General features: G+C 41.2%; 1 protein-coding gene across 1 annotated transcript; it reads right to left on the bottom strand.

Annotated features, from left to right (window-relative positions):
* Positions 1-660: 660 nt before the first annotated feature.
* Positions 661-25,258, bottom strand: tiparp (TCDD-inducible poly(ADP-ribose) polymerase). The gene is made up of 7 exons (XM_058080227.1): positions 24,928-25,258; positions 23,183-24,181; positions 10,401-10,590; positions 10,015-10,202; positions 7,022-7,330; positions 4,395-4,652; positions 661-3,134 (listed from the first exon to the last, which is right to left on the bottom strand). Exons 1-7 carry the CDS (start codon positions 24,999-25,001, stop codon positions 2,945-2,947), a joined length of 2,208 nt encoding a protein of 735 aa, XP_057936210.1. The 5' UTR covers positions 25,002-25,258; the 3' UTR covers positions 661-2,944.
* Positions 25,259-25,814: the final 556 nt, after the last annotated feature.

Below are 25,814 nucleotides of genomic sequence, written 5' to 3'. Positions count from 1 at the left end.
GGTGGAAAATGAATGAATGAATGAATTTACAAATATTAGCGTGCAGACCTCACAGCTAGGAGAGCCGGGTTCAATTCCACCCATTTTTTATGCCGCTTATCCTCATTAGGGTCGCTGTGGTATATGCTGGAGCCTATCCCATCTGATTTCAGGTGAGAGTCAGCAAGGTACACCCTGGACTGATCACCAGCCAATCACAGGACTGTTATTATTATGCAACATATAACATTTTATGGGGCTGCACGGCGGTCGAGTGGTTAGCGTGAGTTTGATTCCACTCTTGTTTGCATGTTTTCCTCATGCATTTGTGGGTTTTCTCCGGATACTCCGGTTTCCTCCGACATTCCAAAAACATGCTAGGTTAATCAGTCACTCCAAATTGTCCATAGGTATGAATGTGAGTGTGAATGGATGTCTATATGTGCTCTGTGATTGGCTGGCCAACAGTCCAGGGTGTACCCTGCCTCTCGCCCGAAGATAGCTGGGATAGGCTCCAGCACCCCCGTGACCCTTCTGAGGATAAGCGATAGAAAATGAATGAATTAATTTACAAATATTTGCTTAATTGATCATTAATTTCCACCTTTTTTATAAGGAAAAATGCTTTGATTTCCCATTTCCTATGTTGACTGAATGATCTATTCCTACTAGAATAACCACACGGTCGCATTCTCTTTCCTTTTCCATTTTTTATTCAATCAATGTTACATTAAACTAACATAAATAAACATTTTTTATGAACAAAAGGCACACAAGTTCAAATATAAACAAAGAAGGTGTGTACAGTTTGTCTCAATCAAACGTGTCTCTTAGCAAGAGCACTTCGAGAGCTCGAGAGGGAGAGAGATGTATTCATTGGGGGTATTCATTGTTGCAGCCTCAGCATCAAAAACTGTACACAAGTCCCACTTTTTGGAAAGCAAAGAAAGTGGTGTGGGACGCCAAGGCAAACAAGGCCAAGCAAGAACAGTTCTAGCTTCGTAGGAGTCCTCTGCCTTGAAGGCTTACAGTACGTTGATGTCCATTTTGGAAAAGTCTCACAAAAACTCCTGTCTGGTTTGAAGAGGTCACGAGATTGATGTCCACTAAATAAAAACACATAGCACGTAGACTTGAAAAACACACGAGGGATTTCTTTTTCGAGTTATGTGGAAGCCTTTTTTTTTTTAATTTGTTGGTTGGTTGCTGCTTCCTATGAAATTCTGAAGTCCTAGAAGCCAACCAAAATGTCACCTGCAGTGGATTTGTACTCATATACAGCCAAGTCAAAAAAGGTAAGGGGGACACAAATTGGATTTTCTTCAATAGAAAGTATCTTTTTCGTTAAGTAAACACAGTTAAAGACGACTATTGCCAGCCACCTCTGAACACTCAGTACGTTCACATGCATACATTACAAACATACAGTAGATACTTCTCGTTCCCGATTTAAATGCCATCTTTGGTGATACTGCTTCGACAACACTGGGAGGCAACAATGCTCTTTTAGCTCAATTACAGGACTCCAGATCCGGACTAATTGGTTGCATTTTGCGAATAAAATGAGACATCGCAAGTCGTTTTTTCATCTACTGGCACTTGTGTGACCAGATAAAAGGATGCTCATTCACAAAGTACGCACCGTGTAAAACATATCACAGTCCAAGCCTATCGATGCCGATGTGTGAACGCTCTCATTTCAAGCTACCATTTTTGTTTACACATTTTGCCTGGCTCACACTTTCTTCCGTACGCCCAGTTTCACTCCAAATGTGACTTTTTTTGGTGACGTTTTGTCTTTAAAGCAAGCAAGCAAGCAATCTGGTACATTTGCAACTCGTTATTTTCCCACATGGAAGCCACAAGTGGCTATCAGGTTAGCACGGGATACATGCTAACTGGTGTGACTTAATAATCTTACTCTCTCCGCTCTGATTTTGACAGTTGACAGTAATGTGCAAATGAGGTAAGCTTTCGGGTCAAATGAAGGGTTAGAAATGTTTGTGAAACACTAAGGGATGCTGACGTCATCGCAGCACCCCGCAGGCACCAATGAATGCTTTGCTTGGATGCAATGTATTAAGGACAAATTTTTACATTGTTTTTTTTTTTTTATTTTAAGCTTGGATTAATACTTGTATTGTATATTTCCTGGGTACTTTTGATGTACATTTTATTTCAACCAAATTTGAAAGCAGACAAACGTGTGTGAAAAGAGGGTGGCATTGGAGTTAATACTATTTATCAGTAATACAGTGAAAATGAGAGGCAAGGTCAATGTTTATTATGCAAGTCGATTACCTTGTACGTCCCTAAATAAAAAAAAAAAGGTCATCTGGAGCCCTGAATTAGCCAATGAAGTCGCGTGTTGTTACTGGTTAATAGCTTAAAAAAAATCCCCAAATTCTCAAAGTCCATAGGTATGAATGACAAAGTGAGTTGAATAAATTGCTGTACTTGTGGATGCGCTTTATTCAAAACATTTAACATTTGACGTTCATTAGGGTAACCAGAGGCACAATTAATTTTTTTTTTGCACCAGTATTGTTTAACTCTGGTGGATTGAGACAGTAAAGACGTGATTTCTAGTCACGATTGATCATTTGCAAAACTCCAAATGCTATTTCCAATGAATCCAAGAGTAAACATGCAGGAATAATTAGATTCCCAATCCAATTTGAATGAAGGTGTTTGCATGTGTCTCCTGTGCATGTAAACATACTGAGTGAGTGACACAGATGTTGTCCTTCAATGGTCCAGTTTTTTCCAGTTGAATCCGGTCTGGGTCTTGCAATCTAGTCCATTTGAATCCAGTTTATAATAGCATCATTTGCAAATATCTTCGTTTTAACCTTTTTAGGTGAGGTTTCAAACATGAAAAAGTCACAGCTGTGCTGATTTTTTTTCCAAGCCGCAAACTCCACCCACCGCCCCCCGCCTGAGCAGATTAACAAGTGAGGTGGGCTCAGAGGGCAACAGTGCTGGGTACCTCCTCGTAATGGATGATAAAATAAGGGTAGCTCTGGTCATCGTTGAAGATAACGTAGATCTGGGGGTCCACCCAGTTGTCCACACAGGAGTCATAAAGGTCACTGGAGGGATCTCGGGGGTTGATAGGGGGCGGTCGCCGCATTGAAGGGTTCCCTACAGTAAACCTGCAACCAAAGAGAGAAACGTTGTATGTTTACTTAATGTACACAATTAAAACACATGTTTTTTTTTTTTTGCATCACGTTCTTTTTAGTCTGTCTGAAAGGCTTACGGAATAATTTACCATCTAGAAGAGACTCGTCTAAATTTAATGATTACAAGGCTGCTGCTCTTTTGTGTGCTTAAGGAAGCTTGAGTAATAAAAGCATCTGAGCATGTGGGTTCATATAAGAACATGAAGCCAATGTACACCGAATGTATACATGATGAGCCAAGGCAAGAGCACCGCTTTGTTTACCCGCTCTGAAGAACCACAAACAGACCATAAGTCTTTATGCCTGTCTCTGGGGTTATGAATATGATTACATTAAGGAAACCAGCACTGAACGACTTCCAGTGTAGTGTTTTCATTGTATATATATGGTATATAGAGAGATATATCAATATATTATATAGAAAAAGAGTGGCTGTATTCCACCATTGTAATTGTTTAGTTCATTTAGTATATGTATATATACATGCTAGGTTAATTAGCGACTCCAAATTGTCCATAGGTATGAATGTGAGTGTGAATGGTTGTTTGTCTATATGTGCCCTGTGATTGGCTGGCGACCAGTCCAGGGTGTATGAATTTAGTATATGCAGGGTTCTTACAGACCTACATCAGGATCATTTCTGATGACTCGGGCAACTGAATGATGTTAAGTCTTTGTTTATCACATAAAAACTATTGTTAACACAGTAGGTATCAAGATTGCATGAGAAATCTTGTGGGACGTAAATTAAACAGGCTGTTTTCATGGAAACAGTGCCGAATCTGGAAGCTCTAGAAAGCTTTCTGTGCGGGTTATTGTGTGTCGCTGCTCTATAGGAGTCCACAATTCAATACAAAGTGCAGAAAATGAGCATAATAGGTCACTTTTGATATCACACCGCAACTAGCATGCTGAATGATCAGTTCACAGTTTCACTGATTGTATTAGTTCAGATAAGTTTCATACGTCGCACGGATGTTTGTGCCACATTGAAATGTGCAGCTTTCCAAACTGTATTGTTGTCTCTGAGGTCTTACAATTTAGAATTCAACCAAAATTTATGAGAAAAATATGCTTGTAAAATTCGTACATATTTTGGTGACCTTCATTCTAAAAGGCAACAATTGCTTTAAAAGACGAACCCATGAAGAGACCCTGCAGACTGCAGCTTCACGTCTTATTACCATTTTTTATCGATGCGACCAGCCGTTGCATACGATGCATACACACCTGCCAGTGAGAACTTTGGCCAAGAACATGCAGTGAACTCCTTTGGGCGAGCGTTTGGAGAAATTGTGTGAGTAGACAGCCTTGCGGGCAAAGTAGGAGCCCTGTCCAAACATGGTGGCGTGTTTGCCGCAGACACGCGGATCAAAGTTGTGCTTGCAGATGCCTTCCACCACATCTGCTGAGGTGCCGTGGAAGAGGTGACGCTCGCTCAGCAGCCGGTCCATCTCGGACATACGCCGGGACATGTACTCCTTCTTCCTGTTGGGAGAACATAACATTAGATTTCAGTTCATGAAAAGCTCCAAGTTGCTGCGTATCAAAAATGTGATCACAAACTTGTTTGCGCTAAAACCGTTAAGACCGTTGTGGCTAATCCTTTTTCTTCAGCAACACGCGCACGCAACTCATTTGATGTGAGCCGATCAATCAGGCATGCACAAGCGAAAGCCAGCTTGGCGGTGACCCAGGCATGACCTCTCATGAACCCGCGGCTTGTGACCCGACTCAGACGGCCGCGGCACGCATCCAAGCAGGCGCACGCTCACACAAACACACACATACCCTTCAATTTGCTACCATGTCATTTTAAGAGTTGGGATGCCTCTCGGCGTGGCAGAGTCGACTTCCCTTTCACGCAAACGCGTGGACGGCCTGATGGCAAATTTATGTAGAAAAGCAAACAAACATGCACGCTTTCTTTGTTAAAATAAGAGTGTGGGAAGTAATCAAGTTCTGTTCACAATAGAGCATTGCTTTCAGAATGACACAATGTCAGTCATTGTGAAACCCTTGCAGTACCAGTCTGTGTGTGTGTGTGTGTTTGTGTGTGTGTCACAGCTGCCATGACCCGCCCTGCTCCGACCACAGCGGTTTGCCCACTGTGCTCACAACAGGAACATCACCATTGCCCAAACATCACTCCAGCCGCTTTATTCACACACCAACGCTAACTCGTTCTCACGAAGCTCCACCAGGCTGGTTTCATTTGCTCTATTTGCACCCTTAATTTCTTCCTCTTCCCCTCACCACGTTTCACATCCCTCGACATGCAATCGCGTCTCTGTTTGAATGCAGCTGAGTGTGAAATGCTCACAAACTCAGCAAAAAAAAGACAAAAAAAATGTTGCATTTGATTTTATTCTTTTCAGAGGAATGATGTGATACCATGTATATCACACATGGCTACAACAAAGCATCTGTTTGTGTTTATATCCTAAAGAATACCCAATCTTTGATTGCATAATTTCAGCCAATTAACACTAGAGAGGTTACTCAGGCAAAGCGGGATTGCTTTGGTGAGATTTTCTCATTCATTAGAAGGAAACACTTGTGTTTGTAAACTAATCTACAAAAGAGTATTGGGGCCTATGTACTGTAGAAGGGAAAATCCTGAGGATAGAGAAAAAAAATCCCAATTATAATAGTGAAGTCAAGGTCTTAAAATAGTTCTCATGTTGTGTAAAAAGTAGGGCTGTCAATCGATTAAAACAATTGATTGTGATTAATCACTTTTTTCCACAGTTAACTCAAAATTAATCACATTTAATCACATATAGAAAGATGTTTTGATTCAATGTAGTTCAAGGTCTTAAAATAGTTCTAATGTTGTGAAAAAAGTAAGGCTGTCAATCTATGAAAACATTTGATCACGATTGATCAATTTTTGTCCATCGTTAACTCAAAATTAACCACATTTAATCACATATAGAAAGATGTTTTGATTCAATGTAGTTCAAGATCTTAAATAGTTCTAATGTTGTGTAAAAAGTAAGGCTGTCAATCGATTAAAACATTTGATCACGATTGATAAATTTTTGTCCAGAGTTAACTCAGAATTAATCACATTTAATCACAGATAGAAAGATGTTTTCAATTCGATGTGCAACTACAACGATAATTACAACAACATTTTTGGAAAGGATATCAATTTCCGAACTACGAGCCATAATTTAAAACAATACAGGAGTGCACGTTACATCAAAAAAATAACCGCTGTTAAAGGAAAATTTCGTTAACGCGTCATTAATGCATTACGTTTGACAGCCCTGGTTAAAAACTGCACTTTTTCAGAGAATTAAGTCATAATAATTTTAAAAAAAACACACAATTATAGTAAATTAATCACATCTGGAAAAGAAAATCGAGATGCAGACCCTTCGTCCTCACTATCAACATTCGCTGACACGTTTGGTCGGCAAAGTAATTACAAATTGAGGCGCAAATTCATCGCAAAAGAACTGCTCCTCTTTAATACAGTTGAAAAGCCATCATTTCAAGAAATGCTGCCAATGTTTGACAGTACAAACTGCCTATAAGATAAGATATGCCCTTATTAGAAATTTCAGAGAGAAATTATGTCAGAAATAGGAATCCCACAACTGTACGGCATGAAAAATTACATATTAAAGGAAAGACTGCATTATTATGATATATTATTATCCATTATCATAACATTAGTGGTGTGCTTTAGTTTAAGTCTCCTCTCATATTTTCCTCACAGTTGTGTTATTCCTGTCTTTACAGCGTGGTACCCATACCCCACTATAAACATGCTCTTCACCTTGTTACATAATGTTTCCATGCATCCAATACTACGTCATTTGTACAAGGAAGGAAGCCTCACTCACCTCTTGTACTTCTCCCAAAGGAAAGGGTTCTGCACTCGAAGGATCTTGATTATCCTAAACTTTGTCTCTGATACTGTCTTGTGGAACAAGCTGTATACGGTCCTGTAGCTGCGGTCGTCACGGGACATAGGCACCTGCAGAAAGTCCTGGCTCATCGCCATGGGCAACCACGTCTCGGGGAAAAGGGTGGGCAGGTTGGTTGTCGTCGGAGAGAGAGGATCCGATGCTGAGAGATCCATCAATGAGACGGTGGACGTGGAAGAGGAGGAAGAACAGGACAGTGGAGATGAAGAGAGGCCACCCAAAGTCCTAAAAAGAAAGAGAGCGAAGAAGTGGGATTGAAGACAGATTTTTTAATTTCGTGTAGTACGTGTTTATAACCTGAACCAAACATTTCTTGGCAGATATTCCAATCATTCTACCGCTTATCCTCACAAAGCTCACAAGGGTGCTGGAGCCTATCCCAGCTGTCTTTGTGCAAGAGGCGGGGTTGCCAGCCAATCACAGGACACATTTAGGCAAACAACCATTCACACTCACATTCATACCTATGGACAATTTGGAGTCGCCAATTAACCTAGCATGTTTTTGGAATGTGGGAAGAAACCGGAGTACCCGGGAAAGTGCACAGGGAGAACATGCAAACTCCGAGGGTGGAATTGAACTCGGGTCTCCGAGCTGTGAGGCTAGCCACTTGGTTGCCGTGCAGTCCATTTCAAAATAATTAACTAATCAATTCATTCGTTATTAAAGAATATGCAGTGGTTGGCCCCTAAAATTGGCCCCCGGGCTGCACTTTGGACACACCACTGCACTAAAATGGCTGAAAAAAATAGGAAAGAGACTGTGAAAGAAGATAAAAATAAGTGGTGACCAACTTTGAGTGTGGAAACCAAACGGTGAGGAATCATCCATTACTCAGTACAGACGCCATGAGGAATTATGGAATGGAGTTATGGAATTATGGAATGCTAATTAACCTAGCATGTTTTTGGAATGTGGGAGGAAACTGGAGTACCCGGAGAAAACCCAAACTCCATACAGAGATGTCCGATGGTGGAATCGAACTTGGGTCTCCTAGCTGTGTGGCCTGCTCGCTAACCATTCGTCCGAGTAGAAAGTCCAAACACCGGAGAAATGTCGACATGTAAAGTACTATCCAAAACCTCAATCTCTTGACATGCGGTTGATGTCAGAAGGCCAGCTGATTGTCACTTCCTAATCTCGGCTTCATTGTTATGAAAATGACAGTTGTGTGGTTATAAGAACACTACACAAGCGGTTATGTTGTCAGAAAAGTGATTTTTTTGTATGTCATGTGAGTCCTCAACAACGCTTTGTCAAGTTCTCGCCTTCCCTGTGTAAAATGCAGCGGGTGCTATCAGCCATAAGAATGTGCACACGTTGTCAAGAGGCTTTGATCAGTGTGATTCTGAGCCAATGTGACAGTTTTTCTCATCCTGTCTGTCTGGTCTCCATCTCTCCACAATCGACATCTCCATCCCTACGGGGCTTTGAAGAGATGACACTAAGCAATTGAGAAATGAACAGATAAGAAGAGAGTGACCCACTGAAACTGAGGGAAAGGAGTGTCAATCAAACTAATGACCTCCACCTTTAAGCTTTTCACACACTGTTCCTCACACACACACACACTTGTTTTGGACACTAAAAAGCAAGGACGGAGCATTCACTGGGAACCTCTCAGGAACAAAATCACTCGTCCCAAATCCCGGCTTCTCACAGTCACGTTTCACACTCCATTCACCCGGTCTGGAAACTATTTAACGCCCTCCATCTTCCACTTTCTTGGCTGGGCTCCTCTCTCTCTCTCTCCCACTCCCACTCTCACTCTCAGTCCCTCTCTGTACTCTGCTTCCACCGTCTCATCATCATCATCTCTCTTCCTCCATCTCCGACACTCCTACATTTTCTCCTTTTTATGACTGCCAGGTCTTGTACGAACAGCTCGTTCTTAGTTTGCTCCGTGTGGGACGGGGACAGAAGACTGGCGCTCTGCCTGGGAATTGAAAAACTCTGTAAATGAGGTGAGATGACACTTGTTTTGAATCTGGTATCACATTCTTCTGGAGTATCAGTGAGCAAGCAGGGCGGGGTCATCTCAATGGTGCAAAGAAAATGGACACAGATTGTCACTCTTGTGTTTTTTTTTTTTCATACGCCATACTGTAGGAGTTGACGTTCCTCAGTGTTTGTCTGTTCTTGTCTCATTATACTATTTTTTTTCCTCTAACTGCTCTATGCTCACTTGGCTCTAAACATGCTATTCCAACATCCGAAAAGAAACAAGATCCCTCACAAATGTGTCCACATAATAGTGCTAACCATTCATTCATTCATTTCTAATGCTTTTTCCTCACGAGGGTCGCTGGAGCCTATCCCAGCTGTCTTTGTCTTTCATGTGGCTCACTATTTAACTGCATTAATGTATATAAGCCATTCAGGTTCATTCATTCATTCATTTTCTACCACTTCCTCACAATTGTGATTAATCACATTTTCTCCATGTTAACTCATGATTAATCACATTTAATCGCACCTTGTATTACTTCTATTTTCAAATCTTTCTCACCAAGCATCTTGCTGATGGTCTTGTAACCTATTTTCTGTCTCTTTCTGTTAATCATTCATTCAATCATTCATTTCTACCGCTTTTGCCTCACGAAGGTCGCTGGAGCCTATCCCAGCTGTCTTTGGGCGAGAGACGGGGTACACCCTGGACTGGTCGCCAGCCAATCACAGGACACAACAGGGCAAACAACCATTCACACTCACATTCATACCTATGGACAATTTGGAGTCGCCAATTAACCTAGCATGTTTTTGGAATGTGGGAGGAAACCGGAGTACCCGGAGAAAACCCACGCATGCACGGGGAGAACATGCAAACTCCACACAGAGATGTGAGGTCTGCGCGCTAACCACTCGACCGCCGTGCCACCAAGTGCTAACCAATCTAATGTTATACTTACTCTAAAAGGGGTGCGAGCATCACCGGCGACATGAACATGGGTCGCTTTTTGATCTGACGCCTGAAGCCAAACATGGCATTCTGCTGGAAGCCCTCCCTGATGTTCAGGATGTACTGGTTCTGGAGCGTAATGAATCGCACCTCCTTGAGACCCCTTACAGTTGCCTTTTCAATGAGCTTGACCACAGGCTGTTAAAGAGAGGGGAGAGATGGACAGGAAAAAAAAGATCATTTTGATTCATAATACATCACGAGTCAAGAGTCCATCATTGCTAATTTGTTTGTGGAAAAAATGCAAATGCATGATGATGGTTTTCTTGGAGTGTGTGTGTTAATTCAGATGACAGTATTGATTCCATTCCATTGGTTGCCTGTGCCTGACCTCACCTCAGAGTATTCCCTCCAGCCAAAGTTGTCTCTGCAGTAGTACTTCCACACTGTGTGACAGCTGGGGGCGGGGCCTGAGTTTGTCCCTGGCACGGGGAATGGACTGGGAGGAGTGGTCAGCCGGCGAACGCGGTCAAACTTCAGGTCACCAACCCGCATGGCTCCAAAGTCCAGGGAAAACACTGACCCGCTGAAAGCACACGGTGGAAAATGAAGACGTTATTAAACTCAAATCCCGGTAATTTGCATTCACAGGGCATGCAGCTCTGTTGTAAATTGGTCACAGTTTATGAAGCAGCCACATTAACCCTGGTGTCCTGGAGCAAGTTGACCAGACCTCTAATTACTCAGGCAGTGAGTCAGTCTGGACTGACATGACTTACACATTGCAACTGAGAAAAATATGAACACCATAATGGAAACATCACATTCAGCCTGTAATGACGCGGGTTGTGTCGTTTGATCAAAAAACTCATGATGTAGCGGCATATTAAATCAACAAAGCAACAGGGTACCTTCAACAAACTAAATAAAAGTGCCATTGTTAAGTACAGTATACAGTGGTATGAATAAGTTTCTGAATTTTTTGGAATTTCTGCATAAAATCACCATCAAATGTGAATCAAATCTGTCATTGTTTGCATGCTATCCTCATTAAAATATGAAAACCTATAAATGTTTGGGTGGTTTCATTTAAAGCAGACACTGTTTTTTTCATCTGTGTGATTTTGACAAAGATCAAATCACATTTGATGGTGATTTTATGCAGAAATGTGAGTAATTCCAAAAGGTTCAGATACTTATTTTTCATGTAACACAAGAAAGATGTCAAATCTAAACAATAAATATTTGCTAATGGTTAAAGAAATAGCATAAAAAAGAAAACGGTATTGTGTGAATGACCTCTGTTAACCTACACTGTCTCAAACAGAGGGGTCAAACCTGCATTGTCTGTGCATGTGTGTGTTTGGGTGGGGTGACAGCTTCTCTACGCGAGTCCCCCCCCCCCCCATATGGCCTCTGGCAAATAGTGTTTCTGGGTCAGACATAACACTCGCATAAATATGGGCATTATATATTGGCACGCTATGCTACAGTCAGCAAAGCTAGACATGGGGGCAGACATACACACACACACACACACACACACAACACAACACACACTCTGTATTCAAGACACACAGAAACACATCAACTATGTCAAATACTCACATGGCCAAAATAAACACAAAATCCACACACACACACATCCTGTTCAAGGTTAATGGGCTCATTGATTTTGTTGCCCGGGAAACTAATTGACAGAAATGTCCCTAGTGATTGTGTGTCCGTCTGGAAGTATGTAAAGAGCAAAAGCTGTGTGTGTGTGTGTGTCTGTGTTTGTGTGGATAAAATAAAAAAAACCTGGCAAAATTGTTCAAAGAAGTTCACAAAAAAGGTAATTTTTCAGATTTACAGTCACAAAATGCAAATACATATGCAAATATGTGAAAACGTGTATGAAACTGGAGCTTCTAAAAACAATAAAACCCATGTTCCTGTTGAAACGCTAAAACACGCCAGTTTAATTTGTTTTCAGCAAAGTATATTTACTGTACTGCTACTGTGTTCAACGTCATTGCATTATTTAAGACAACAAACAGGCAGTCCAAAGGCAGTTTCGCCCAAAGGACTGCACATAGGGTTGCTATACAAAGTGTCATACTCGCCTGGCATGCATAGTCCAGCATTGGGAGACTTTTAATGGGGATTGTTTTGACATTAGGAGGTTGGCATGCTTGTCTAGAATTGTATTTAAAAAAAGATACATAGTGTACACATTTGTTACTGCACCAAAAATAACTACTACTACAACAAAGTAGCAACCTACTGCTTTATACTTGCATGACAAAACGTACATTTTCCAAGCAGTCAAAAGCATGACAAAGCAAGATGCTGAGTCCACCCAGCACACAATTCTAAACAGACTGCATCAAAAGTGTATTTGCAGTCTGCTGCTGCTTAGTCATCATGTGACTGAATCTCTCTGCAAGAGGAAGTAAAACTAGAGTGAATTGACTGCACACATGCAGAGGCGAAGTCAGAGAATATATTGAAACATTCATGCAAAACTTGTAGCCACATTCCAGTAATTACGGAATGTTTTGTGACGAGCAAAATCGAATGATGAAACAGAGAAGAGAAAAAGATCCAGTTGCATAAAAAATAAAAGATAACAGAATGTAAAGTACAATTTTATGCAGCTGTGTGACCCCTCCCCAGAGACACTTGGGGTATAACTGTATATTTTCTTAAATAATGACATTTTCGGATTTGAATCATTAGAAAGCAAAGTGAACTTCGGGGTATTTACAGACATCCTTGCGCCTCACCGCTTTTCTGTTCCCCCTTCATCCATGTTGTCCTCACATATCTGAACAACAGAGAGGTCACCCCGTGATTTCCATAGCCTTTTCACTAAGCTCTTCCGTTCCTCGCTCCCCGGCTGGTTTGTGCTGGTCTAAAAATAAAATTCCACCGGTTAAATTAAGTGCACTCAAACGAGGTGCTTGGGACATGGAGGTCAATCAAAAGGGCATTGGGCACAGCTTAAGCTATTACAGGGAAATTAATCAAACACAGTGGCACCTTGGTTCTCGCTATTAATTTGTTCCAAAAGGTCAGACGAAAACCTAAACATATGAAAACCAAGGAAATGTAAATCCAATTAATCCAGTCCACCGTTCACCAAAACAAATCTGTTTTATAGACAATAAATATAGTTTTACATGTAGAAAACAATGGCATATAGGAATACATGACAAATGGATGTAACTTAATATTAATGTTGTGAAATTGTTCGCACTCACACCTTTCTATGGCCCCATGGAGGGTTATTTAGCAGCAATAAAAAATGCACATAGGGTAGGGTGCTTTGTGAGGGAACTACACTTCGGGGAACAAAACAGTGAAGGGAAAACTAAATAGTTTGTTAAGTAAAAAATCAACAAAGACATGCTAAAGATGAGAAGACTATGAAAAAAATAGCCAAACCTGCAAAAGCAGCTGATGGGTGTGAATGTGCAGTCATAACACTACGGGCGGGGTTGTCTCCGGAAAAAGAACTAGCTTTTTCCCAGCAAAAAAACAAGTAAAAAAAAAGTAAAAAAACTAATGACATTGTCAAAATGGCCGATAACCTCACATATAAACACACACACATTTTCCATTTTCTCACGGCTACACGTACATACAAGGACCCGCATACCAGCATCAGTCATGCTATTGTGAACGTAACAGACAAGCGCAAAAAAAAAAAAAAGTAGAGCGCTCACTCACACACATTCTTTAGACAAAGTCGTGTACACACACGCAAATCTCATATAGTCATGCCTGGGTAAAAAAAAAAAAAAAAGTCGATTAGATCTGCTGACGAAGGCTTCTTTAAGCTTGATGTCATGTTAATCATCTTATTTAGGTATCCAAGTTCCTCTGATCAAAAAAAAAAGTTGCATCGTCATATCCGATCAACAACAAATAACCAACTTCTATTGTCTTATGGAAGGGTGGAGCATGGGAATGAGCAGTGATGACCACAATTTATCATACCTATCTACCTTTTGATTTAACACAATAAATGTTCTTCCAGGTTTTGTTAGCACAGAGCACCTAAATGACGGATGAAAACATGTTTTAGTATGTCTGTTTTTTTGGCAAATGTCTCCATTGGCAATGCCCAAACACGTACAGACATCTTGTTTGCGGGAGGGCAATGAGTCAAAACACGGTCACAACAAGTTATTCTGTTTTAACAAGCCAAGTGCCGACACATACCATCTAACTTCATCTATGTTACTTCATTTTCTATGGAAAGGAACGTAAACAAGAGTAACTGACAGTTCTTCAAAAGGACAGCGTTATTTAAACTATATCAATGAATATTAGGGCTGGGGATGCAACTGCTAGTGCCATTCAATTCACAAGCAAAGAAGAGGAAGTCAAAGGGAGACTAAAATGTTTACACACACAAGAAATTAAAGTTATAGAAGTCATATTATTCATTCATTCATTTTCTACCGCTTATTCTCACGAGGGTCGCGGGGGTGCTGGAGCCTATCCCAGCTGTCTTCGGGCGAGAGGCGGGGTACACCCTGGACAAGCATGCTTGTTTTTGGAATGTGAGAAAAAACGGAGTACCCGGTGAAAACCCACCTGTGCACATGTGGCCTGTGCGCTAACCACTCGACCACCGTGCAGACCTAGAAGTCATATTTTTTTAGTAGTAGTTTGAGTCAGCCGGATTTTCACACCAAAATGTAATTTGTATTCACAAATGAATTAAAATATATTGAAAATCAGATGGGCGGCACGGTGGTCTAGTGGTTAGCACGCAGACCTCACAGCTAGGAAACCAGGGTTCAATTCCACCCTCGGCCATCTCTGTGTGGAGTTTGCATGTTCTCCCCGTGCATGCGTGGGTTTTCTCCGGGTACTTCGGTTTCCTCCCACATTCCAAAAACATGCTAGGTTAGTTGGCGAATGAATATGAGTGTGAATGGTTGTTTGTCTATATGTGCCCTGTGATTGGCTGGCCACCAGTCCAGGGTGTAGCCCGCCTCTCGCCCGAAGACAGCTGGGATAGGCTCCAGCACCCCTGCAACCCTTGTGAGGATAAGCGGTAGAAAATGAATGAATGAATGTATATATTGTGTTACTCAGGAGTAAGTATACAACAACAAGTCGATAGATTGCATAAAATATACATGGAAAAACCAACATATTTAACACAGTGTTTTGCAACATTACCAACATCACAACAGGGCTGTAAAAAGTTCTATTAAAGTATTATATTAAAGCTATATAATATAATATAATATAATATAATATAATATAATATAATATAATATAATATAATATAATATAATATAATATAATATAATATAATATAATATAATATAATATAATATAATATAATATAATATAATATAATATAATATAATATAATATAATACAGGGCTCGACAATAACGTTGTACCGATGGCCCGGGGCAAGTTAAAACAAAATCGGGGCAAGTAAATCCAATCATTAATATTCCCGTCGGGCAAGTACACTTTAGCATGCCATACTGCCAAGAGTTTTTTTTAAAGCGGTTCTTGTTGGGTGTTGGTAAAACACGGACTGCGTAATTCCGGTGGTAATTTGCAAACCAATCCTTGCAAATCTTGAAATGGACCAATCAGAATCGTTTATTTAGACCGCGGTCCGTAATCCACAATCCGCGTTTTACCCACACCCGTTCTTGTTCGCGATCAACCAATCAGCGATCGTTTTACTAGGAAAACATCTATCATGGCGTCCCTGTCAACATCGTCTAATTCTTCAACAACTTGTGAAGGAAAAGAGCAAAAAGTGATGAAGCAGTGCCTCCTAAACAAGTATTTTATTAGCGGCAGCAAATCAAATGATGGCACAGGTGAGTGAATCACATTGCTGTGACAATTTGAAGTGGTCACAATGAAACACCACCCATTAGATCCAATACCAAGTGCTGATTTTGCACAAGCTACAAAATCTAGCGGTTTCATTTCTCTGTGTATTTTTCTCACCTTTGCTTCACAAATTATTGTTTGACCATTGAGCATTTTTTTCTGGATTAAAAACACTTTACTAGTACACAAATGTGTCAAATGTTTCATTGTGGTGCACAACTTATAAATATCACTGCTTACTACGACTACCATGTGTAAGGTAGCATGGCTTGCCATGTTAACATACATCTACACAAATTTTCAGACATTCCTCCAAATACAATGCATCAGTACTATTATCTGATGAATTATCAGCATATATTCATATATGATATCATTATGGCAGTCTTTTCACTTTACATGGGGCAAGTTCGGGCAAGTAGTTCTCACCTTAAGGATTCCCCATGGGCAAGTCATTTTGGTTTTTAACGTAGAGCCCTGTAATATAATATAATGTTTATATAATATATAATTTAATATAATATAATATATTTTTTTAAATAATATAATTATATTATATAATATACGTATATAAATAATAATATATATTAGTTATATTAGACCGACAGCTTCTGCACAGATGGCTTCCCAGCTAACAGCATACAAGTGTCATATTTTTCTACACACAATGGTGTCTGGTCATTTAAATGATGACTTTTTAGCCTTTCCAGAGGTTTTATGCCAGTCTGCTTTTTAAGCGCTTTAGGTTGTAAAAACACAGCAAATTGAAAGAAATGCACACATGTGTCTCCTGCATGCACTGGATTGTACCCGTGAGATTGTCTCCCTGTTCTGCACTGCACCAGAACATTAAGATCATGGTTCACTGTGTCCTGTCTTTCAGTTCTCAGGGCTTTTCAGAGTCTAAAACCTGCCCCTGATGGTACATGAGAGACATAAGAGGCACATTCACAATGTAATCAGCTTCAGCAGCTGACAGAGAGAGGAGGGAACACCACTTAGATGCGGAGTCAAAGTTGAGAAGAGTGAGATAATGAAAATAGTATCATGTGTCAGGCATCCCTTTCGAGATTGAAAGCACGTGAGGAAGGAGAGGTGGTCAAACAGCAATTTACGATAACAGATGTCCCCGGTACCCAAGGTCTGGCGGTTTTAAAAGGTTATCACAGGAATGAAGGCAGACTGCAGTATATACTGTTTGTATATGATAAAAAATATATATATAGTCTTGGTTTGAGCCAACATTCTAACTGACAAGTTTCAGATGCTTTCACAACTTTTGTTGACATGTTCTAGAGTGAAACCATTGTTTGTGAACTGGTTTGGTCCGTTTCCTCCTTGGTTTAATCACACATTAAAAAAAAATATGCCTGAGCAAATCTTGTGAGAGATCGCTTTGTTTACACTAAAATGTAAACAGGAAGAGAGTTTGGGGAATGGAGTTGTGGCTGAACCTAATAAACGTTTTACTTTATTATACAGCATGTCCAAAAGTATTGTTTGGCTTTTGTAACAAAAAATCCAACAAAAGTCCATCCAAAAAAAGATAAAATTGGAAAAAATGGGCACGGAAAATACTGTGGAAAATTGTTGTGTGATTTAGAATATAGGACTTTTTAGGACGTTTTTTTTTTTTACACAAACTTTCCTCAACACAATCGTAATTTATTGAAGGTCCTTGGTCGAAACAATCAGCGCACAAAGACAGAGAAGTCCGGCTACAGTGAGGGGGAACTACCGCTGTAGCTACAGAGCCAAATATCCAATGTCCAATGTGAAACTATCTCCACCACCATGATTGGATATGCATTATTTCCTATGGTACAAATTGATATAGTATGTATACAATATTGTATGTATATAATATGTTATTAAATATTAATATTAAATATTATATATAATATAAAATATATAAAATATATATCCATAATATATAATAAAAAATAATATAATATTAAATTAAATATAAAATTGTATGTATACAAAATTTAAATTATTTGTAAAAAATATAAAAAATAAAATATAAAATTACTGTTTACGCTGTACATCGTTCATATTTGATGTCATCTATTTATTCTCCACATTATTATTTATTATTTATTATTACACAGGAGCCAGGCAACAACATTTCGTTGGCAATTTCACTGCTGTGTTATTGTGCAATGACAATAAAGAAAGTCTATGTCTATGTCTATATATACATTATATGTTAATATACCACGTTAAGTCACCGGTTTAACACACATCAACAAACACATCATGTTTACACACAAACACAGCAGAGAAGATGTGCTCATAGATAAGACCATATTGATTTTTCTTTTAATGTCAGGACACTAAACTATCTAAATATCAACCATAATTTCATATAAACGATAACACACACACACACACACAGTGTAGTCTCAGGTCACGTTGCCCTTCGTGGTCGGTGACTCTTTATGTCAGTTAATGACAAGCAGGGCTTTTATCGCCGACCTATCGCAATCTCTCACTTGCCTGCAAACACACAAGAACACACCCTAGGAGACACACACGCACACACACATACACACACTTTGTCATGAGGTTAAGCAAAAAATTGCCAGAAGTCTTTTATGTCTGAAAATACGCCCTTACTACACAAATATTGCAGGAAATTGGCTTGATTGTTGAATGTCTGAATGAGACGTCCTGTTTTCCTGTTCAGGCTAAACTTGCATGCTATGTCGAAATCATGGAAATAAAAGTACTGATGTGTTGGTTTATTTTATTTTCATTTTCTCTCTCTCACACACACACACACACACACACGTGGCAGTACAGTACAGCCAACGAACTGATGAGGATTATTACAGACCCACTTTTAGAAGTGATGATTGCAACATTCCCCCCTCACTGCTGACTTCATGGCGAAGGCGGATTAAGTAGACCCCTCATTCATTCTTATCATATGGATGGGATTAACCTGTGCTACGGATTATTCACACATGGGAACAGTGCAGCACAGAACACACACTTACACCCAGGCTTTACTGCACGTAATAAGAACCAGAAACTCATGAGCTTCACATGGTTGAGAGTGAAATAGGCTTGTGTTGCTATAACAACAAGCTTGTTAAGTCATCTGCTGCTCTTTAACTGGTAATCGATCTTATCATTGTCCTGCGGTAACCACAGTGATCATCATGAATAGGCCGACTGAAGAACAGTATCAAAGAGATTCAGCCCAGCAATAAGCTGAATGGACCAGAACCACGATGAACCCTCATGATCAAGTCCAGTAAAACTTTAACACTATTTGCATAGATCACAGGCGGCACGGCGGTCTAGTGGTTAGCATGCAGACCTCACAGCTAGGAGACCAGGGTTCAATTCCACCCTCTGCCATCTCTGTGTGGAGTTTGCATGTTCTCCCCGTGCATGCGTGGGTTTTCTCCGGGTACTCCGGTTTCCTCCCACATTCCAAAAACATGCTAGGTTGATTGGCGACTCCAAATTGTCCATAGGTATGAATGTGAGTGTGAATGGTTGTTTGTCTATATGTGCCCTGGCTGGCGACCAGTCCAAGGTGTACCCCGCCTCTCGCCCGAAGACAGCTGGGATAGGCTCCAGCACCCCCGCGACCCTTGTGAGGAAAAAGCTGTAGAAAATGAATGAATGCATAGATCACCTCTCATCTCTGAAGCGGAGATGCAATTTTGTCCATCTATTTATTTTTATTTATTTTAACTATAGGATCAGTCAAAATGAGTGGAGGAGCAAAGTGAATAATGCAGAATATTAAATCTTGAATTTTCTTTCTTCATTTGGAAAAATCCAGATCTTGCATGTTATTTTACAGCCAGTCAATGTCTAAAACAAGCCAAACTTGCTAACCTGGTGAACCCGAGAGTGGTATGTCATTCTTCAGTGAGAGGTCATGTGCTGTTGGAATGAATGTTTTTCACTTGAGTGTTAAGTTTTCAGTCTACCAACAGTCAAACTTGTTTAGGGGGTCAGGTCAGGGCTGCAGAAGTCGGTTTCAAATTTGGCTGTTATACTAAAAAAAAAAAAAAAATACAAATACACATTTGGTTCTTGCGACAAACACAAACACATGGAAAGAAATGAACCACAATGAGAAGTGATGAAAAAAATGTAACACACATTTTAACAGCGATGTAAGCGTGCTCAGTTTCTGTCACCGGAGCCAGATGAGCCTGTCTGACTGAATGAGAGTGGAAGAGACTCGCAGCCAAATTTGCTTTGACATCACCAGGTGCACATCCTGTTTGAGGAGTATTTTGCATAGAGTTTCAGTTAAAGTCAACAACTGACATCAATCGTTGTGCATACACGTGAAAGTTGAGCCGCCATGCATTTCATAAAAAACAAAAAGCACACGGTGGCTCAAAGGTTTCTGTAAATTATGAACGAATATCACGAAGACTCTCCTTAGGGGAACTTACGGGCATTGAAGTTGACTGAACAGTAACTGAACTTTCCAAGGTTAATGGGTAAATTTGCTTTTATATTGTCATCTTTGGCGCTAAAGTTTAAACTGAACAATCCAAATTGTTGTTGCAAGCACTCTTTGGTTAGTTAATCCTTGGTGTGCTTTGTTTGATCACAATTACGGTAAATCCAACTTCAGTTTGGACCAAACCAATCTGCCCTGTGTTTGGTGTATGTCTGAGACACACTCGGTGTGGTTTAATTGTGGTGAGAAAGAGTTCCAATTTTGAACTGATCCAATTTGCAAATTAACAACTTGGCTTTTTCGCTTAACATAATGGACAAGTTGGACAAGTTTGTGAGTTTTTGTCTTGCCAAAGACTGATTTTAGAGGCTACATTGATGGTAAGGGTACAAGTGAGTTTTTTTCCTACACCTCAGATGCTACACTATCATCAACAGGTTTCGAAAGTTTGACTACTGCATGATCAAGAAAACAACTCAAACTGAAGAGCTAATTTGTGACGAAGTTCAGTTGAGAAGAGGACGACTTTAGTGGAATGAGTTCCTAGGAGGAGGATGAGGACAGCAAACGACTTTTCTGGTAGGCTACTGTTTAACTAGCTGTGTTACACGCACTGTTCGACACTGAAAAAACATGAATTAAAAGTTTGTTCTGTGTAACATAATTCTGTGTGCTAAATATCCCATGTTCCATCACGGGAATCCATAAAGGTGAGGTTTTAATTTCATTATTAAGAGCTGTGTGTGTTATATTGTACTCATTGTGTTCAGTGTTTTTATTTATGCTAACATTAGCATTCAGGCTAACTATATACTGTACAGCAAAGTCCCGATCGGGAGATAACGTCCGATTCCGATCAAGTCTGAAATCACGTGATTAAGCCCTATTTATCATGTGATTGGATCGCGGCATCCCCAGTCACGGGTATGCTGGAGCCTATCCCAGCTGCCATCTGTTGACCAATACAGAGAGCCTTGTCATGTGATATTTATTTTTGTTTTGCTTAGATTTTTTTGGGAATGGAATCCAGCTAAACCATGCTTACAAACCCAATCACTGATTTGGATTATAGATAGTGAAATATATATGTGGATAACAAAACAAACACGAGTTGTACCAAAAATTACCTTTAAAAAGATGTCGGCAAGCTATTAATTTAACAAATGCTTAATATGTTAAATATTGTATTGATGCGTAAATACACAGGTTGTGTAAACAGCGTCTTTGGGGTACTTTTTCTACTTAGAACAAGGTCACCGTGCTTGTTCTTATTGTGTGTGACTATGCATGCATACAGTTCAGTTCCGCAGGAAACAGCATGCTCCTTTATGTCACCCCACCAGAGTTTGCCAAGTGCTTGCATATGTGTGTGTGTGCGTGTGTGTATGTGTGAGTGTATCTTTGTGGGCGTGTGAGAGCAGAGTGAAAGAGAGGTTTATCTCTGTCTGCTAAACAGTGTGCGTGTGAGAGCTGCGAGCCGCTGAGCTTCTCTCATCTGATTCGTGTGAGCATCTGCGTGCCGAGCGTCGCGCGTGCGTGTGGGGTGTGTAAGTGTATACACTATTGTGTGCATGTCTATGACCGAGCGAGGGATAGAAGCTGCCAAGTGCGGCTGTGTCAGTGACCGCACAGGGGGGTCACAGAAGTTCACTACTCCCTGCCATGAGTGCTCTAAAGTCTGCTTAGGACACAGCTGCAGCCAAGCAGAGAGCTGACTTGGGCTGGCAAATACAGGAAATGAATCACGGAGTTTAAGATAGCAGGTCAGATGGTATATTACTTGTACAGACAATAAGAAAACACGCCTAGAGTGGATAATAATTGCTTTCACACATGGTATTATTACCTAAAAAAAACAAGTTTGACCTCGCTACCGCTCATCTGTGCCGCCACCACCACCGTACGCTCACACACTTCAGGAGCGGTGTCAAAGCTTTCAGTTTGTCAGCAATGGCGACACAGAAAAAGGGAGAAGTGTAACGTTTTCAACGAGAAGTCGCTTATCGTCCACATGCAGCATATCATCTTACTGCGCTATTGTCGCCATGACATTGGAACTTGTCCATTCACAGCTCAGTAGCCTTTGGAGAACACCGTAGAACTAATCACATTATAGACATCTATTGTCATCCATGTGTAGTATATGCCTTATTGTATTTAGATATTATTTGCATATAGGGAGTACCTATGCTGACATAGGCTTGTAAAAATGCTATTCTACACATGGGGAATAGACAGCAATGTGAGCATTTGAACACTTCCTAAGCTAAACTGCTACAGAATGGGGCATGAGACTTGATACAAAATTTGGCCCTGTATTTCATTCATTCATTCATTCATTCATTCATTTTCTACAGCTTTTCCTCATGAGGGTCGCGGTGGTGCTGGAGCCTATCCCAGCTGTCTTTGGGCGAGAGGCGGGGTACACCCTGGACTGGTCGCCAGCCAATCACAGGGCACATATAGACAAACAACCATTCACACTCACATTCATACCTATGGACAAATTGTAGTCGCTAATTAACCTAGCATGTTTTTGGAATGTGGGAGGAAACCGGAGTACCCGGAGAAAACCCACGCATGCACAGGGAGAACATGCAAACTCCACACAGAGATGGCCGAGGGTGGAATTGAACCCTGGTCTCCTAGCTGTGAGGTCTGCGTGCTAACCACTTAGATTTTACAGATTATTATTAATATTATTATTATTCCGAATGGCAAATTCTTGCAAGAATATCTAGCCATTATTTTTATAGGTTTTATGCAAAAATGTACACAAAATGGAAGTTTTAGTAGGGGGGGGGGGTGTTAAGGGCATAAACAAAGAGAAAGGCGTGTTACAGTAAACAATAAGCAGTGGGGGTGGTACTTACTGATACTTCAGCCTGACTTTGTCATTGTCCGGGTTGCAGTACAATCTCTCCAACTGTTCCTGGGATTCATCAGCGATGCTTTGCCACACTTGAGTGTCACTCCTGTGGATCTGCCAGTGATAGGGCAGGACAGTGTGGTGGTGGGCACAGTCACTACCATAAACACATTGTCCTTGGAGGAAATCCACACAAATGTCCACCGAATCTGACTGGTGTGTGTGATACTGAAGCTGGGTGAGCAGTTCAAAGACTAGGTCCAAGGAAGCCTCTTCACTTTTATCCTGAAAAAGCTCTCCTTTATCAGGTTGAGGGGGTTGCAAGAGTAGGGGGTGGGTGTCCTGGAGGGCAGTGCAGTCTTTAACAGCGGGGGCTTGGAGGTCATTACTTTTGATGGCACCCTCCTGGTGCGAACCTTGTGGTGGAACTATCGGAGGAACATCCCTGCTGGTAGACGTTATTGTCAACTGGCTCCCCGAAGCCCTGAGGCCGGTCTTGGGTCGCTCCCCTCGCCGCTCCGTCTCCTCCAGCTCCGCAGTAGTATCAGCCATCTCCACATCACCGCCTGCAGGCATCAATACCGCAGTCCCCGATGCAGTGTCGTCAGCAGCCGGCGAGTCTTTCAAACCACATACTGGACCCATGCAGTTCTGTTTGGCCGCTGCCGCCGCCGCACACAACTTCCCTGGGGTGCGTCCAGCCTGGCTCCGCGGCACAAACACACCATCCCCCGGTATGTCGCTGCTGAGTAGAGTAGTCAAAATGGGCTCCTCCAAGGCTCGGTGAAGGCATTTGGCATCTAATTTCCTCTGTTTCTTTTTGAAATACGGTTTCACCAGAGGTATTTTATCTGAGAGTCCTACTATCGACTGTTCCGTGAAATCCTCCCCTTCGTCCACATTTAAGCTCACATCCAGGGAGATCCCAGTCGGTACACCGTCTGTGGATTTCTGCAGAATGTGCAAAGTTTTAGCCATGTTGCCTGCGTAACTCTCAACAGTCCTGATGGGGGGGAAAGAAGAGATACAGAGGTAGTCATTAAAGGTAACATCTATGATCCTTTAATGTTTTCCCAGCATGAAGTCACTCATTTGGTTTTTATTCAATGATTAATAGAATTCAGTTCTCTTTCCTTTCCTGGAAAGAGTCTGCGCTGTCTATGTGCTGAAATGAAACCTGATATTAACACCTGAAGAAAGTGACTATGACTGGAACAACGAGGCTTATGACGTGGAGAACTTAAAAAAAAATAGATAATGAGCTCAATGAAGCGAGAAGAAAGAGAAACCGGCGCACAGTAGCCGGTTTCGTTTATTTTGTGACAATTATATAATGTCGTTTTTATTCCAAAGCTCTTTCAAATGACATGTTTTAGTGCCTCCAAGCAAGAAGAAGAGATAAAAATCAACTAACTCTCTCTTTCCGGGGATGGTGTATTTTGATCACCAGAGTCCGATAGGCAACCGCGGTTGTCTACGTGCGGCGTACCGAGCAACTTTGCACGTAGACGACCATCTCATGCACACACACACACACGGTAGTCCACGCAAACACACACCATCTCTCTCTCTCTCACACACACATCCACTGCGGCGTAACAGCGGCAAAAAAGCCCACGACACTACAGCATCGGGCACTGCCTTTCACCCACCTAGCTAGCGTACTTCTCCCGTGTTAGCCTTCGTAGCTACCCACAAACCCCCAAACCGAGTCTCCCCACAACAACAAAAGACATCAAAACGACCTACTTGTGCGATAAAGCCTTTTCAGCTCTTTCAAGTCTCTGCCCTCTTTGGTGCGTTAAATCGGCTGGTGCGCACATCGGCGGGGCTCCGTGCCAAAGCTCCACGGTATCCGTGCGGCGGACGAGAAGACGATTGTCCGCGTCAAAGCCTCGTCTTGTCCTTCTGCTGCCCCCCCGCCGCTCTCATTGCTCTTGTCTCCGCTCTACTTCATGTCTAGTTCGCCTCGTGTAGTTGAGCCGTACAGCATAAAAAAAAATCGCTCGCTCTGCGCCTCTCCTCTCCACAGTCCTTCCAAAGCTCCGCCTCCTAACCTGCTGGAGGGCGGGACTCAAGATCCGGTCCTGCAGAGCTCCACCACGGAGCAGGCGAGGAGGCGTCTAGTGGTGGTCGGAAGAAGGTGCATGTGTGTGAATTTGCCTTTGAGGGGCGGGGGGGGTGGGAAGGGTCTTTGTTTCAAGTCCTGGAGCAAAATGAATAGGGATTTGTAATCTTTAGCTTGATAGGACAATGAATACGTCACATATGCAGTCCAACCGACTTAATGCATGTATACCACTATGAGCATTATTCTATCCATTGACAAAAATAGATTATTATTTTTAATATAATTATTATGATAATTATGATCATTATTATTAGTAGTAGTAGTAGTAATATTTATTCATTTATTTATTTTGTGTCCTGTCAAAATGCACCAAAATACCACATTATAGTGTGAATACATCCTTAAGCACCTTGAACCAAAATTATTTTTCATTCATTCATTCATTTTCTAATGCTTATCCTCACGAGGGTCGCGGGGGTTGCTGGAGCCTATCCCAGCTGTCTTCGGGTCAGAGAGGCAGGGTACACCCTGGACTGGTCGCCAGCCAATCCCAGGGCACATATAG

The sequence above is a fragment of the Doryrhamphus excisus genome, chromosome 8 (genome assembly GCF_030265055.1).
Source record: "Doryrhamphus excisus isolate RoL2022-K1 chromosome 8, RoL_Dexc_1.0, whole genome shotgun sequence".
Lineage (NCBI taxonomy): Eukaryota > Metazoa > Chordata > Actinopteri > Syngnathiformes > Syngnathidae > Doryrhamphus > Doryrhamphus excisus.
This window is presented reverse-complemented; position numbering and strand designations above follow the sequence as displayed.

Excerpts from the sequence above, each read along its gene's own strand:
- tiparp (XM_058080227.1), bottom strand. The coding sequence starts at position 25,001 with ATGTGCGCACCAGCCGATTTAACGCACCAAAGAGGGCAGAGACTTGAA. Across the intron at positions 24,182-24,927 it reads GAAAAGGCTTTATCGCACAA|GACTGTTGAGAGTTACGCAG; the intron begins GTAGGTCGTTTT and ends CCCCCCCATCAG. Across the intron at positions 10,203-10,400 it reads GCTGGAGGGAATACTCTGAG|CCTGTGGTCAAGCTCATTGA; the intron begins GTGAGGTCAGGC and ends TCTCTTTAACAG.